General features: G+C 33.7%; 3 protein-coding genes across 4 annotated transcripts; 1 reads left to right on the top strand and 2 right to left on the bottom strand.

Moving 5' to 3' along the window:
• The first annotated feature begins 4,613 nt into the window (after positions 1 to 4,613).
• Positions 4,614 to 8,261, top strand: LOC133687824 (protein IQ-DOMAIN 12). Of its 2 annotated transcripts, none has more exons than XM_062107152.1 (7): positions 4,614 to 4,917; positions 5,326 to 5,468; positions 5,569 to 5,853; positions 6,483 to 6,713; positions 6,790 to 6,828; positions 6,931 to 7,062; positions 7,229 to 8,261. In XM_062107152.1, exons 2-7 carry the CDS (start codon positions 5,394 to 5,396, stop codon positions 7,760 to 7,762), a joined length of 1,296 nt encoding a protein of 431 aa, XP_061963136.1. In that variant the 5' UTR covers positions 4,614 to 4,917; positions 5,326 to 5,393; the 3' UTR covers positions 7,763 to 8,261. The 2 variants fall into 2 exon arrangements, with proteins under 2 accessions (XP_061963136.1, XP_061963135.1); XM_062107151.1 differs by having other exon boundaries at positions 5,298 to 5,468.
• Positions 8,262 to 8,493: 232 nt separating this feature from the next.
• On the bottom strand, positions 8,494 to 10,149 carry LOC133689224 (glucan endo-1,3-beta-glucosidase, basic isoform-like). The gene is made up of 2 exons (XM_062109012.1): positions 9,986 to 10,149; positions 8,494 to 9,699 (listed from the first exon to the last, which is right to left on the bottom strand). Exons 1-2 carry the CDS (start codon positions 10,074 to 10,076, stop codon positions 8,753 to 8,755), a joined length of 1,038 nt encoding a protein of 345 aa, XP_061964996.1. The 5' UTR covers positions 10,077 to 10,149; the 3' UTR covers positions 8,494 to 8,752.
• A 4,008-nt stretch (positions 10,150 to 14,157) lies between these two features.
• On the bottom strand, positions 14,158 to 15,789 carry LOC133690331 (glucan endo-1,3-beta-glucosidase, basic isoform-like). Its single transcript, XM_062110583.1, has 2 exons — positions 15,524 to 15,789; positions 14,158 to 15,237 (listed from the first exon to the last, which is right to left on the bottom strand). Exons 1-2 carry the CDS (start codon positions 15,612 to 15,614, stop codon positions 14,291 to 14,293), a joined length of 1,038 nt encoding a protein of 345 aa, XP_061966567.1. The 5' UTR covers positions 15,615 to 15,789; the 3' UTR covers positions 14,158 to 14,290.
• Positions 15,790 to 16,163: the final 374 nt, after the last annotated feature.

The following is a 16,163-nucleotide window of genomic DNA, read 5'->3' as shown; positions in this document are numbered from 1 at the left end:
AATTTGACATAATTTATTTTTGGGCCAAACTGGGCCCAAACAAGGTGGGCTCAACCCACATGATTAGGTCAGTCCCATCCCAATGTTATTTTATTATATATTTATAATAATATATAATATAATATTTTTTAAAAAAAAGACAAAAATTTCAAAAAAAAATTCTAAAAACATCTTTTCAAAATTTGTGATTTTCCCGCGTATTTTTCTACTATTTTTTTAAATATTGGTTTGTATTTTTATATCATAAAGATACAAATTCGGTATTAAAATACCCGATTTTCTCTTAAATGTTAAAAAAAAATGTATAGAAAAAATAATCTTATTTTCATGCATATGACCAAGTCTTTCAAAAATATAAAAATTTTTGTAGCATATTTTCATATAACAGTTTTAATAACCAGTTTATTTAAGTCATGGGAACTAGATCAATATTTTGTTTTCTTTTAGTACCTGAGATCATAAACTTATATATAAAACATGTTCCTGATATTAAAAAGATAGTTCTTTTTTTTATTGACGTTAGAACAATTAGGTTTTACTCGATAAGATAAGGATCTCCTTACCGAGAAGAACTTTTTTTAAATCTCAAACAGATCAAAAATTAGAAAACACGACAATATCTTAGTTTTTATCAGGTAATTAAACAATGCAGCTTATCTTAGATATGATATATTTAGGGTGTTAATATTTTTTTTTTATACAACTAATTCCCGTGTCCAATTTCATAAATCAATTAAGATTTCTAATAATTAAAATATTAGATGAGCATTCCTATTTTTTTTTTGGCTGATAAGGCAAAAAAATTTTAATTTTTTAATTTTTTAATATCCAAATATCAAATAAAATAATTATCGCAACACCGCCCAGGATAACAATTTTAATAAAAATAATTGACGCAGAATCACTGGACCGATTGATCTAACAATTCCTTCTAATCCGATTCGACGACTCTCGGATTGATCTAACAATTCCTTCTAATCCGAGACCAGTTCCAAAAAACTTTTTTTTTTCTTTCATGTCTGTCCAAAATCATTTCTTTGCTTTCACAAAACGACCACAGTAGATTAAAATGAGGCGATTTTGGTCCATTAGGGCCCTGAATCTTAACATGCAAAAGCCCTAGACTGGTCAATTTTCTTTCGTTTTATGTTTTTTTAACGATCAAGATGGTTTTTGAGATATCGTGTAGATGTGTATATATCTAGTATAAAAATCCATTACGTACCCAAGTAAGTTTTTTTTTTTCTTTTTTTGCATTACATCTCCTTAAATTCGAACCTAAAATGCTAGCACGGATAGGAACCAATCCAGTTATCGGCAAAGTTTAGGTAACCCTTCAAGGATCAACAGCCATAGAAGATGAGCTTGAACAAAAATTAAAAACTGTTGCTTCGGTCCCATAGTAATTGATGATGGCACACTCGTATAATTCCCACATGTGATTATAGAATGTACTTGAAATCCAGTCCTGGGCAAGAAGTAAGTGCAATGATGATAACACTAGCTGCTAGATTTCTTTATTAACAGCAAAAACCAATGAAGAAATGCATCCATGTTGGCAAATGGGTGGTTTGTGCGAGTAATTATAGCGAGAGTGATCGATGGTGCCTGCATGTTCCTCCGATTTTCTTTTTGGCAACTTATACAAAGCTCATTGCTAGTTGATGTTCTTGGCAACCCAGAGAAGGAGCATAATTACAAGGTCAAAAGCTCCTTTCTATCCCAAGTTATGATTAGTCCATCCATGTTTTTCTCCAACTTTTCGCGAAAAACTCAGCCTAGATCATTCTAATCTTACTGATGAATGTTTTTTTAGTGGTATTTAGATCTTAAACTAGGCCCGACTACAGCCAAAAGCCAAGAGTGGCTGCAGTGGCTTGGGACTTGAGTACCTCCATAAAAAAAAAGAATTAGGGTTGGAGGCATCCTGCTAAATAAAGTGAGGCAGATTTTTTAATTTCAGATTCATATCTTTCTGCTTGATCTACATGCAGGAATTAATTATACGCAAGATTCGACCCCTTTCAATGTATTATATTTGCATGGACCAAATCAATCACTACATTTTCTTTATTTACTATACCAAATGATCACAAACAACGAAGTCTTTTGAATGAATCAATCGATTCAAACTGTTTTCGTTCGATAATTATGTTTGTTTAAGATTTTCTACGCTTAATTCCTCATGGATTAGTTTCACCCTTTATATAGCTGGGCAGCCTGTGACAAACAATATTTATTCCTTGATTATCAATTAGAAACAAAAAAGAAACATCAATTAATTACAATATTTTACAAATATTTCTTACTATTGAAAAAAAAAACTATCTCTAAAATTATATATAAAAAAGTCCACGGACCAACGCTATTTTTTCAATGGAGTTGGTTTCAAGAGTTTACTTAACTTTATAAATGTTCAACAGGAATAACATTGAGAAGAAGAGGAATGAGATTGTTGATGAAAGGGAACAGTTGACTTGTATAGGGCTTGAACTGGTTTTTTATTAAAATTTGATTTTTTTTTATTTTAAATTAATTTTTTTATGTTTTTCAATCATTTTGATATTCTAGTATCAAAAATAAATTTAAAAAATTAATAAAATATTATTTTAATATATTTTCAATAAAAAATACATTAAAAAGCAAGCAATCTCCTGTACAATGTTGACTATTCTTCTTGGACCATTGAACAGCTCAAAAGCCACTTTCCCCCTTGTTGTGAGCAAAATTCATGATAGCTCAATTGATCGAGTCGAGCAAAAGTTTCACAAACCTCTTTACAAATTTCTTATTTGCACGTCAACAGCTCAAAAGCTACGTTACCTTCTAATGCTGGGACATGGGAGAAAGGAGGCAAGAGCAAAAAGTTTATCAAGTCTGGGACAGCAATATGAGGTTCTTCGCAAGAAATGGATCAAGTTTCACATGGGTTATCATGGCGAATGTGGGGCCATGATTTCCATGCTTAGTCATGGAAATTAAAGGATTAATTTTATACTTATGGTCATAAATATCTAAATATCAAATCAAATGTAACAAGGAATGTACATAAACTACTCGCCGGTTTGTTGTCACCAACAAAGTCCGGCAGACTTTTCAGATGGGGCAAAACTATCATCAGCTTCGAAACTGTGTTGTTAAACTTGCATGTCTTGGTGGGTTGATCCAACATTAACCCAGTTAAAATTTTATTTGATCTTTTTTTTAAAAAATTACTCGATTCATGAATCGGGCAGGATTTATACCTGTTTTGTGATTTAAAATATTTAGATTAAGTACATGGAACTCATTCCTCCACCTTGTTTTCAACTCCATAATGTTTTTAATTACCTTTTTTTATATATTCAAAAATTAAAGACATGAACCATTTAGGTGGTAACCCAATAATAAGAGTTTAAAACTAAAAGGTTTGCTTTCTTCGTGGTCTCAGATTCGAGCCCTGTGGTTGCTAATGTGATGGCCACTGGAGACTTACATGATTGTTAACTTCAGGGCCCGTAGGATTAGTCGAGGTGCGCGCAAGCTAGGCCCGGACACTCACTTTAAACTAAAAATAAATAAATTAAGGACATGTAATTTGCTATTGTTTACATAGAATTTTATGTATTTTGTTATTAATTTGATCAAGGATTGTAAGAAAAAAAAACCTAATAAATTGAAGAGGCTCCAAATATTTGAAACTAGTTTGCCTGTGCATGAAGATAATGAAGAAAATGAGGTGCACATGCAGAACATGCTTGAATGCCCCCAATTTTATAGAAATTATGTTTACATGTGGTGCAAACCTCCAAGCCTCATTTGTAAAGATGAGTTTGATTTCAATAGAGTAATTGAGGTAGGGCTAAACTATTTATTATTACTTATTGTTATGTTTATACAAAACATTATTTTTATTTCCTCACTAAATAGATTAATCAAACGACCAAAAAACTCCATGATGAATTAAATTAAAAAAAATTATGTTATGTGGTTCTAAATTTTAAAATTAATGCCAATTTTGTTATATCACATCATACACTATATTAATTTTTTTTTAAATCCAACTCAAACTAGATCTTTATTAACCACTTGTCGGGTCATGAAGAGTCCACTTGATATTATGGTAGTGATTATTTTTTAAAATATTTTATGTTGGGAAATATATACAAATAATTTTTTTTTTTAAAAAATTATTTTAACATTAACATATCATATGATAATATCAAAATAATTAATTTAAAATAAAAATATAATATTTTTTAAATCACTTTTGAAAAAAAAAACTAAATATATCACTCGTGTATGTTTTCCTTTTTATATGACACATTTACAAAAGGCTACATGAGTAATTTTATTAGGGTGGTATTAAAAATTAAGGTTTAATCATATTTTTAAAATTTTAATTTCAAATTAATTTTTTTAAGTTTTTAAATTATTTGGATATATTGATATTAAAAATAATATTGTTTTAAATAAAAAATATTAAAAAAAACAATTTCATTCATTAAAAAAAACTAAAACAGACATTGGAATGTTTCAGTGGCAGTTGTAAGAAATGACAGTTGGAGAGTGGGACCCGATGAAGTTGATAATACTTTCTCACAAGTAATCACTCATTTCACTAAGCACCTGCATTATATGCCACATCAGTGGAGAGACTGAAACCTTTCCTTATATAGTTTTGCTTCTCCTAGTACTTAATTGTTGCTGTTGTTGTTGTTGATGATGATGTTAAACCCTTGAAAACAGCAACTTCAACAAAAGAATTAAATCCCCATCTCAACTACATTGGAATCTGCTTTCTTGAGTTATTATTTTTACACCACGAGTTCAAGGAAATCTTGAACTTTTGTAAGGTTTCAAGATTCAATCTTGTTTCAAGGTTCAATTCAGACCAATGGTGTGCTCTTCTTGTGATTTTTAATATTGCTGTAAGAGGTAAGATTCTTGGCACTAGTGTATGTTTTTTGGTTTCTTACCAGTTCTGTAATTGGTCAAGTGCCCAGTTTTGCATTTCTGAGTTAGATGTAACAGCTTCCAGAATTTGTTCAAGATACTGTTTTTTAAGTCTTCAACTGTAACTGTCAACTGAGAAAAAGTGAAAAAAAGAAGAAGGGAGGTAACTGAATCTGATGTCAATGTGTCTGCAGAGGGTGAGACTTGAAATGGATGTATTGGTTTTGTTTGCTAGTGCATTTTCTTAGAATAAATAATCCATGCTTAGTGTTTTAAGGGTTTGCTTCCTTTTTCCCCTTTCCTCCCTAATTTTTCCTGTTAATAGATGTTGCTTCTGACTGTTCTTTATAAATTTGGTAAAGGGTTCGTGGTTTCTTGCCGAAATTTTAGGTTTACTTGAACAAAAGAAGATGGTTTTTGATGAGTTTTGGTAAAGTGATTGATTTCATACATCTTCAATGGCAAAGAAGAGGTGCTGGTTTGGTTGGGTGAGGAGGCTATTTGTCTCTGAGCAAAAAACAAAAGCAGAAAAGGTTTTTTTTTTTTTTTGTAATAACCTTTTTTGGTTTCTTTAACTGGGGATTTTGCATTTCTTTCTGGTTAATTTTGTCTGCTTAATCTTAACCGTTTCAGAAGTCAAAGAGGTGGAAATGGGTTCTTGGAGGGCTTAAGGTTAAACAATGCCCTGCACTTCCAGCACCAGAGAGATCAGTCAGTGAAGCAACAGAAACGCAGAAGAAGTATGCTTTGACTGTTGCCCTTGCAACAGCTGCTGCAGCTGAGGCTGCTGTTGCTGCAGCTCATGCTGCAGCTGAGGTTGTCCGGCTCACAGGTGCTTCACAGTCTTCCCATCATTTCACCAAGGGAGTTGAAACTTTGGCTGCCATTAAGATACAAAGCGCTTTCCGTGCATACCTTGTGAGCTCTCTGATATCTTTGCTCTTCTTCAACACAGAACTCCTTCCTTTTTCATCTCGATTTTATTGTGGGTTATGCTATATATTCTTAGAACTTCCTGAGTTCATATATGTTGTTGTTGACGCTGCAGTGCTATTTCTCTAATTCTCTAAGATAATCCCTTTTTGTACTTCAAGGGAGATCATTTTATGATTTGTGTATGCAAAAATTATTTATAGACGAGATTTTGATTAAGGAGATTGGAAAATTCAAATCACAATTTGAACTTCGAAGTCATTCTACAAGGAAATAATACTCCACTAGTATCTGAGAATGTTGCTGAGAGAACGTTTCAATCATTTGAAAATTTCCAACATGGAAAATTCATGCTGTGCCCCTCTTAATTCACGCATTAAATTAGTAAAAAGCACTTTCTGCAGCCTATTTTTTATGCTCCGAGTAGTTTGCTACTAGTTTGGTTGGAACTTCTGTGAAGAAAGAACGAAGATGCTATAGTTTTCAGTCTTAATTCGAATTTAAGCTCAAGCAGTTCTGGCACAATTGTGAATTGAGTAAAGCTGTGAAACTAATGACTCTCTAAAGAAACGTGCTGCACTTCCTGATTTGGGTTTTAAATGGGATTGAAACAGGCAAGGAAAGCTTTGCGAGCACTGAAGGGATTGGTAAAGCTTCAAGCCATTGTTCGTGGACGAGCTGTGAGACGCCAAGCAGTCATCAAATTGAAGCATCTGCCATCAAAAGCAAAGATGCTGTCAGAGGTCCAGTCAAAAGATATTGCCACTGCAGATGGATTTTGTAGAAACAGTGACAATAAACAGGTTGTCAAGTCAAAGAAAGAGGTGCGAGAGAAGGAAAATAAGGTAGGGGAGATGACAAAATACGTACCGTTGACTGAGCTCTATGTGATTTAACACTATCCTTGATTTCTCTGTTCAGGGGAAGAACCATAAAAAAGATGCTCAACCAGAACACATGGTAAAATCTAATACCTGATTGACATGAAAAAGGCTGCATATTCAAATTTATGTAGGATGCTGAATTCTGCTGCTTGATCCATTCAATTTTTTTCATGGGCAGCTTGAATTCAACTGCCAAAGAAGTTGGGATTATAGTATGCTTTCAAAGGAAGATGTGGAAGCTCTGTGGTTAAAAAAGCAAGAAGCTAACATCAAAAGAGAGCGAATGATGAAATACTCATTCTCCCACCGGGTAGTTTTCTCTTAAATTCCCCTGTCAACTGCTCTCTCTTTGGCTACTGCCTACAACAGGGAAACAAAAAATAAGAAACAGACTTTTTCTGTCTACTGAAAACCAAATTAAGCACTAGCCCTTTTCTTCTCACATTCGAATTCTGCAACATTAACTTTTCTTTCAGGAGAGAGGGAATAGTCTACTGGAAGAATTGCTACTCGCCAAGGAAAGTGGTAGACAGAGTCATCAGATGGAACGATGGTCAAACAAAGAGGCCTTTAATAGAGAAAAGATGGAGAATTTGAAATCAACGTCCATCTCTAATCTGTTTACTGGTGATGTATTCAGCCCAGCACAAGTTAAGACCAGAAGTACTCAAAAACAAGATTTCATAGAAGGATTGAACACACCAATGTCTGTCCCCAGAAGATCATTTGGCCGAGCACAACCAATTTTGGCAGGAGATGGTAATTCGTTGCCAAATTCTCCAGTTTTTCCTACTTACATGGCTGCAACACAATCTGCAAAGTTAAAGGCAAGGTCGATGAGCACACCAAAGCAACGTGTAGGATTTCAAGATTCTTGCTTTGACCAGAACTTGCCATATAAGAACGCACTCTCTCTTTGGTCTACATATAATGGTGATACGTTTGGCGTTAGGAGAAAGAGCACTGGTGCTTCCCAGAATCTCTCTTTAAGCATAAACGGACATTACTGAGATGTCAGCATTTAATTTTCAGCATAAATTGGTAATTCAAACGCAAGAGGTAAATAACAAAGGATTTTCAACTAAATGTTTCTTACTCAGTCACTCAGCGGTTCTAACAAGACACTGAAGCAACTCCAAGATCAGGTCACTCAAGGCATTCAAAGAAAAACTCTTACAAGGAATTTCTAATGACCCTTCCATATCTGATTGAAGAGCGTTTGAGAGGATAACTTGCAAATCTCATTGCTGCGCTGGTAGAACTCTTTTCAATCTTTGATGTCCGTAGCTAATTACTTTATTCTTTTTCTTATCTGTATTTCCTTTTTTTCTTTTTGGGTGGAATCAAGTGTGTATCTTCTCATTCAGTGACCAAGTTGTCATGGGAAAAAGAGTCGGTGAATCCTCAATGTAAAATTTGGCCTGTGTTAAGCTTGTAATGAAACTCTTTGAGTATGTCTGATCATTCAGCATTACAACTGAACATGTCAGTGATCAGTTTCTTCACGTATGATAGAGTTGGATCTGAATTATCATGCTGCTTCATAGCCATGGCCAATTTTTCATTTGCTATGACAAAATTTGCCTTCAATATTTTCAGGGCTATGCACTGTTCATGTTGTCATTGATAACTATATATTATGGTACAATTTGCTCTGTGTATCTTGCTAATTCAACCCTTAAGGGAAAGTTTTTTGTAGCTTGAAATTTACACGGCTCTATAAGATAGAATGAGAGTGGTATAGATATAATTTATATTATTCTGCTTTTTAAGTTTTGGCCAACAAAAAATTCAAGTGTGAAGTCTACCTTCCCATGAGATGTTCAGATGTTGGATTCACAAGGCTATATAATGATATTCATAGGACTTAAACAAACCATTATTCCTTCATGAAGTTGAAAATATGATGCTATATGAACCTATATTAATTAGAAATATGATGTTTCTTGCACAAAATAAATGGCCTGGCTTCTTCCCCTGATACACTTTATATGCTGCTTCTAGTCAAGTTGAATTTGGTACTTGGGCTGTTTACTTGGAAGAAAGAGCCCCCAGAATTTCTCGTATTCCGGTTGTTTCTGATTCTCGTCGAAAGTTGCGAAGATGTAAGTTTCGATAGGCCTTCCGGGTCTCTTTGGAGTGCCATTCTTCACTTGCTGAACCAAGTTTGTGTTGTAAGTTCTTGCATTATCAATGTTGGTTTCTGGTCCCCCTCCTGCCGAGGGCCAACCACTCTCCGATACGACGATCTCCAATGAACCCCCACCAGCCTTCTCAAGTGCAGAGTAAACAGCATCCACCATAGCAGCAAAAAGGTTGTTGTATTCAAATGGTGGATCGGATACTGTGGCAGATGGATCAGGTACTAAAAGTGCATAATTAAGAGGAACGTCATTGTTTTCTGCGCGACTGAAGTAAGGGTACAAGTTCACGAGAAATGGCGACTGGTTGCTGACCAAGAAGCTAATAATAGGCGCAAGAAGTGAGTGGTATTCTGCATTGAAAACGCCTCGTGATGGAGGGTAGGACTCGCCAAGTGCGGCAGCAAAGGTAACAGTGGAGACTTTGATTTGATTCCCTAGACCAGCAGCAGAAATTGAGTTCTGAATGTTTTGCATGGCAGGGAAAAGAGCTGGAGCAAAATCATCACCCGGTTTCACTTCATTTCCAACCGCAATGTATCTGAATTTGACATCACTGTATTTGAGCACATTGTTTTGCACCCATGCATCTGCATTGGTTTGACTGGAAGAAATGCTTGGAAGGTCAGAATTCGGAACACCCAACATGAGCTCGATGCTGGAGCCTCCAAGAGCTTGGAGAGTTCTTGGGTTTGGATCATAGATTCTCATTCTTCGTATATTGTATTGGTTGAAAAGATCTACTACTTCTTGCTCCGATGGTAAATTATCACCAAGTGTTCCATAACAAACTCCCATTTGAGCACCTGCAGTCATTTAAAAGCTGTATTTGATTAGTATCTCAAGACAGAATGAGCAGGTTCAGAAGAGATAAAAATGTGTCGGTCGAAGAGACGGATACGGTGACATTAAATAAATAGGTTTTGAGATAATTTTGAAGTGAATATTTTCTATATTTTCAAAGCTCGATCATTGTCTCCGTCTCATCTATCCTGGCACAACAACCAAATACTACCGAGTCTAGGAAAGAGTTTTTGGCAAATGTAAAAGTGTTGCGCACATGTTTGTTATGAGAGATGGAGGAAGCCAGACCTGTTATGTGTAGGCAACTCATTAACAGCCCTGCAAGCAGAACTATGGAAATCATGGGAGACGTTTTATGAGATGCACAGGATTTAGCCATGCAGGAATTCAGAGATGAAACAACAGAAACAATAAGCTAAAGAGAGAATACAGCAAATATAATCAATGCCAACTCTTCCTCTTGGCTGCCCTCTTATAGGGAGCAAAACTTTCACGATTTTCACTGCCGGTTCAATCACTCACCATCAACTTGTATTTTGGGCAATGGATCGATGACTTGGTAGAGAAAATGTATCGAAAGTAAACTGTAGTGTAATCCTTTATACCTGCAACAAGTTGTATTTTGGGTGTGTTCTCCATTATATCAACCTTGACAAAATCCTGAAGACCTTTTATTTTATTTTATTAAGATGGTTGTTCGGATCAGCTTGCGTATACTTTGACTAATCTTATGGGCCCTGAAGTTAACTATCATGCAAGTCTCCAGTGACTTTAAGGTTTGTAAGACTCGAAATGGTAACCTTTAGGAAACAAATCTAGAGTCTGACCAGTTAAGTTACATCATTCAAAGTTAAAAATCCTGAAGACTTGCTATGACTTTCTGCAGACTTGGTTTGCCTCTTACTGGCTGATATTTTTCAAAACATCAACTTGATATTTTTCATGTGATTTTAGATAATTTTAATGCATAAATGCCAAAAATATATATAAAAAAATATTATTTAATGTATTTTAATCAAAATACATTAAATGTATGTTTTGTATTGTGGTACATACTGTTTTTCAAAAGTGTTTCGTTTGAAAATTAATCTAAATATTTTTTTTATTTTTAATACAAACATATAAAAATCATTAAAAAAACACTAAAAAAAATATTATATGTTTTTTCAAGACAAACACACCATCTAAGAATATGTACATCGCTCTCCCAAACGGTTCCGAAGATCTTTACATTACAGTCAAGCATTAACTTTTGTTTTTTCTATTCTTGTTTTGTTTAAAGCTTAATATTTATGATATTCTCGTACCAAAACATTAATCACATCATCTAAACTACATCTTTTTTTGAAAAAAAAGAAAAGAAAATTGGTCTTTGGATTTATACATTTAAGAAGAAATCTAGAACAGATACTTTGTGGTATTGTTAGATTTTTCTTATGCAGATGCTTGGAATGGAGGGGAGACCCTGACTGATGCCCCCCGCAAATCACGTTAGCTGTGACCCTTGGAAGAAGGAAACTGAACAAATAAATCAACAAGCTTTAATTTTTATTGTTGAAGTAGGTGTTTGTAATTGTGTTTTAAAAGTATTTTAAAAGAAATTAATTTTTTTTTACTTTAAATTAATATGTTTATGATGTTTTCAGATTATTTTGATGTGTTGATATTAAAAATAATTTTTAAAAAATAAAAAAAATATTATTTTAATATATTTTAAAATAAAAAACAGTCTAAAAAATAATTATTCTCGCACATTCAAGCACCGTGAAGAGTGGTGGAGTCCTGGCCATGCCTTAATTATTACCTAGCATTGTGTCGACTCGTCAATTCGTATAACGTATCGGCCATTGCAAAGAAAAATTCAAGTGGTTTCCGTGAAGAAGTACATTAACTGGATGAGACCATAATCGCACGACTCTGCCTTGTTTGATCTAATTCCATGAAAAAGGATGAGAACAGAGGAAAACTGGTACATTTGGACTTTCCAGCACATTAGGAGGTTTACGGCAGATTATTGCCCGTGCCATGTTGTAATTAGATCGATTAATTTATTTAGACGTTGTTATTGTTTATTCTAGTATAAAAAAATTAAAAACATGAGGAGATTAATTTAGTATGGCTCAATTAACTTAACATGTCCAAAAATAATTTAAATAATCAATAAAAACATAATTTGACTCAAAATAAATCTTTAAGATGAGATTTTTAAAAATAATAATAAAAAAAAATCACGAAATCTAATTCTCATTCAATTTATCTTTAAGTCTGTGAACTTGATTGATATTATTATGATATCGGTTGTTTTTTAAAGTATTTTTTGCTTAGAAATACATTTAAATAGTTTTTTTTATTTTTTTAAATTTATTTTTAACACCAGCATATCAAAATGATCTAAAATCACACAAAAAATAATTTAAAGCCAAGAAAAAAATTTTAATTTTTTTCAAAAACGCTTTTAAAATATAAAAATAAAGAAGCTCTACAATAATTGATATTGCGTTTACACTGCTTTTAAAAATACTTTTCAAAATATGTTTAAATGGTGAAAACATAACTTAATATTTTTCATGAGCTTTTAGATAATTTTAATATACAAACACTGAAAATATGTAAAAAAAAACAACATTGATTTTTTTAAATCAAAATATATTTTTATAAAAACACTTGCATTACATTACTAAACACATTTATATTAAGTGTATGTATTTCTTACTGTGATACAAAGTAATTTTCAAAAGTACTTTTTACTTAAAAAAATATTAAAATATTTTTTTTATTTTTTTAACACCAACATATCAAAATTATATATATAAAAAAAGTATTTTTAAAGTCAAACACACTTTTAAAAATCACAAAAAAAAAAAACATAATCTATTGCACTTTCCAAGTTCTTTACATTACGGTCAAGCATTAACTTTCGTTTTTTCTTCTCAAGTTTAATATTTATGATATTCTCCTACCCATCTTTTTCTAAACATTAAGCACATCATCTAGATTAAATCTCTCTTTTAATTAGTTCTAAAATATTGATCTGAACTTGGATTTATACATTTACGAAAAATTATCAGAACAAACTCACTCACCATCGTAGCAAAGACTTCTTGTTTTGTTGAGTTTTTTTCTTTTTCAGGTGCTCGGAATGGAACAGAAACTCTGATGCCAACCCAAAAAAAAAAGGTGAACAAACCCAGAAAACAAATTAGCCAAAAAAGTTAAAGAGTGATCAATTATTAACAAGCTAAAATTTTGTAATGGCAAATAACAAACCGGTCGCCTAGCTCGCCGGAGGATCATGACTCGCCAAAGAATGAGAGGGAAGAAAGAGAGAAGAAGAAGAAGAAAAAGAGAGAGAGAGAATACAATCCTTGAAATTTTATTGGCGCTTTTACTGATCAAATTACCACCGGACAATTATAAATTTCTAAATTTCATCAATAATTTTGTTTATAATTAAAACTTGAAATTTTTAATTACATCTTAAATTTTTCATGACGTCTCAAAATCAATAGATGAAATTTTAGTCCGTCATTGATTCTGTTCGTAATAATTAATGATATAATCAATGCTACGAAATTTATTAGAAATTTCTAACTTTTGAAAATTAGCAAAAGGATATCTCATGATCCTTAACTTTAACTTTAAGAGATTAGAGGTTTGTTGTTTTGAATTTTGATTGATTTTATGGGTTGAAATCAATGCTAAGAAAAATTTAATTACATTTTCTTTTTAAATATACGTTGGATCTCACATTAAATAATAATAAAGAAAAAACAAAGACTGACACTTACTTCTTTGACATCGATTCTTGACTCTTTAAGGCAGTCCTTCGCCCCATAGATACGGTTGGATTAAGAGTCCAGTCTTTACAGAGGCACAGTCTGTTACATTTAAGATTGTTTATGGAAAAATAATTTGTTATGTTGAAATTAAATGTTATTTTTTAAAATATATTTTTGTTTGAAAATATATTAAAATAATATTTTATTATTTTTACTGATATTAATATAAAAACACTAAAAAAACAATTTAAAGCTAAAAAAATTAAAAATACAACTGGATCGCAATGACAGATGATACTGAATTAAATGTTAATTTTGGATTATGTAGCCATGCTTGAGGCAATGTGAACCTACCCCTGTGTGCTAACAGTTTGATGGATGATTTGACAAAATTTGCCTTCAATATTTTCAGGGCTATGCACTGTTCATGTTTTGTCATTGATAAATATATATTATGGTACAATTTGCTCTGTTTATCTTGCTAATTCATCCTTTAAGGGAAAGTTTTTTTGTAGCTTGAAATTTACACGGCTCAATAAGATAGAATGAGGTGGTATAGATATAATTTATATTATTCTGCTTTTTAATTTCAGCCAACAAAAAATTCAATTGTGAAGTCTACCTTCCCATGAGATGTTCAGATGTTGGATTCACAAGGCTATATAATGATATCCATAAGACTTAAACAAACCATTATTCCTTCATGAAGTTGAAAATATGATGCTATATGAACCTATATTAATTAGAAATATGATGTTTCTTGCACAAAATAAATGGCCTGGCTTCTTCCCCTGATACACTTTATATGCTGCTTCTAGTCAAGTTGAATTTGGTACTTGGGCTGTTTACTTGGAAGAAAGAGCCCCCAGAATTTCTCGTATTCCGGTTGTTTCTGATTCTCGTCGAAAGTTGCGAAGATGTAAGTTTCGATAGGCCTTCCGGGTCTCTTTGGAGTGCCATTCTTCACTTGCTGAACCAAGTTTGTGTTGTAAGTTCTTGCATTATCAATGTTGGTTTCTGGTCCCCCTCCTGCCGAGGGCCAACCACTCTCCGATACGACGATCTCCAATGAACCCCCACCAGCCTTCTCAAGTGCAGAGTAAACAGCATCCACCATAGCAGCAAAGAGGTTGTTGTATTCAAATGGTGGATCGGATACTGTGGCAGATGGATCAGGTACTAAAAGTGCATAATTAAGAGGAACGTCATTGTTTCCTGCGCGACTGAAGTAAGGGTACAAGTTCACGAGAAATGGCGACTGGTTGCTGACCAAGAAGCTAATAATAGGAGCAAGAAGTGAGTGGTATTCTGCATTGAAAACGCCTCGTGATGGAGGGTAGGACTCGCCAAGTGCGGCAGCAAAGGTAACAGTGGAGACTTTGATTTGATTCCCTAGACCAGCAGCAGAAATTGAGTTCTGAATGTTTTGCATGGCAGGGAAAAGAGCTGGAGCAAAATCATCACCCGGTTTCACTTCATTTCCAACCGCAATGTATCTGAATTTGACATCACTGTATTTGAGCACATTGTTTTGCACCCATGCATCTGCATTGGCTTGACTGGAAGAAATGCTTGGAAGGTCAGAATTCGGAACACCCAACATGAGCTCGATGCTGGAGCCTCCAAGAGCTTGGAGAGTTCTTGGGTTTGGATCATAGATTCTCATTCTTCGTATATTGTATTGGTTGAAAAGATCTACTACTTCTTGCTCCGATGGTAAATTATCACCAAGTGTTCCATAACAAACTCCCATTTGAGCACCTGCAGTCATTTAAAAGCTGTATTTGATTAGTATCTCAAGACAGAATGAGCAGGTTCAGAAGAGATAAAAATGTGTCGGTCGAAGAGACGGATACGGTGACATTAAATAAATAGGTTTTGAGATAATTTTGAAGTGAATATTTTCTATATTTTCAAAGCTCGATCATTGTCTCCGTCTCATCTATCCTGGCACAACAACCAAATACTACCGAGTCTAGGAAAGAGTTTTTGGCAAATGTAAAAGTGTTGCGCACATGTTTGTTATGAGAGATGGAGGAAGCCAGACCTGTTATGTGTAGGCAACTCATTAACAGCCCTGCAAGCAGAACTATGGAAATCATGGGAGACGTTTTATGAGATGCACAGGATTTAGCCATGCAGGAATTCAGAGATGAAACAACAGAAACAATAAGCTAAAGAGAGAATACAGCAAATATAATCAATGCCAACTCTTCCTCTTGGCTGCCCTCTTATAGGGAGCAAAACTTTCACGATTTTCACTGCCGGTTCAATCACTCACCATCAACTTGTATTTTGGGCAATGGATCGATGACTTGGTAGAGAAAATGTATCGAAAGTAAACTGTAGTGTAATCCTTTATACCTGCAACAAGTTGTATTTTGGGTGTGTTCTCCATTATATCAACCTTGACAAAATCCTGAAGACCTTTTATTTTATTTTATTAAGATGGTTGTTCGGATCAGCTTGCGTATACTTTGACTAATCTTATGGGCCCTGAAGTTAACTATCATGCAAGTCTCCAGTGACTTTGAGGTTTGTAAGACTCGAAATGGTAACCTTTAGGAAACAAATCTAGAGTCTGACCAGTTAAGTTACATCATTCAAAGTTAAAAGTCCTGAAGACTTGCTATGACTTTCTGCAGACTTGGTTTGCCTCTTACTGGCTGATATTTTTCAAAACATCA

Source organism: Populus nigra, chromosome 3, assembly GCF_951802175.1.
Source record: "Populus nigra chromosome 3, ddPopNigr1.1, whole genome shotgun sequence".
In the NCBI taxonomy this organism is placed as follows: Eukaryota; Viridiplantae; Streptophyta; class Magnoliopsida; order Malpighiales; family Salicaceae; genus Populus; species Populus nigra.
This window is presented reverse-complemented; position numbering and strand designations above follow the sequence as displayed.

What these genes read in the sequence shown, in the direction of transcription:
- LOC133690331 (XM_062110583.1), bottom strand. Translation starts at nt 15,614, where the DNA reads ATGGCTAAATCCTGTGCATCTCATAAAACGTCTCCCATGATTTCCATA. An exon ending in GAGTTGCCTACACATAACAG is followed by an intron (nt 15,238 to 15,523) that starts GTCTGGCTTCCT and finishes AAATGACTGCAG; the next exon opens with GTGCTCAAATGGGAGTTTGT.
- LOC133689224 (XM_062109012.1), bottom strand. Translation starts at nt 10,076, where the DNA reads ATGGCTAAATCCTGTGCATCTCATAAAACGTCTCCCATGATTTCCATA. An exon ending in GAGTTGCCTACACATAACAG is followed by an intron (nt 9,700 to 9,985) that starts GTCTGGCTTCCT and finishes AAATGACTGCAG; the next exon opens with GTGCTCAAATGGGAGTTTGT.
- LOC133687824 (XM_062107152.1), top strand. Translation starts at nt 5,394, where the DNA reads ATGGCAAAGAAGAGGTGCTGGTTTGGTTGGGTGAGGAGGCTATTTGTC. An exon ending in AAAAAACAAAAGCAGAAAAG is followed by an intron (nt 5,469 to 5,568) that starts GTTTTTTTTTTT and finishes TAACCGTTTCAG; the next exon opens with AAGTCAAAGAGGTGGAAATG. An exon ending in ATGCTCAACCAGAACACATG is followed by an intron (nt 6,829 to 6,930) that starts GTAAAATCTAAT and finishes TTTCATGGGCAG; the next exon opens with CTTGAATTCAACTGCCAAAG.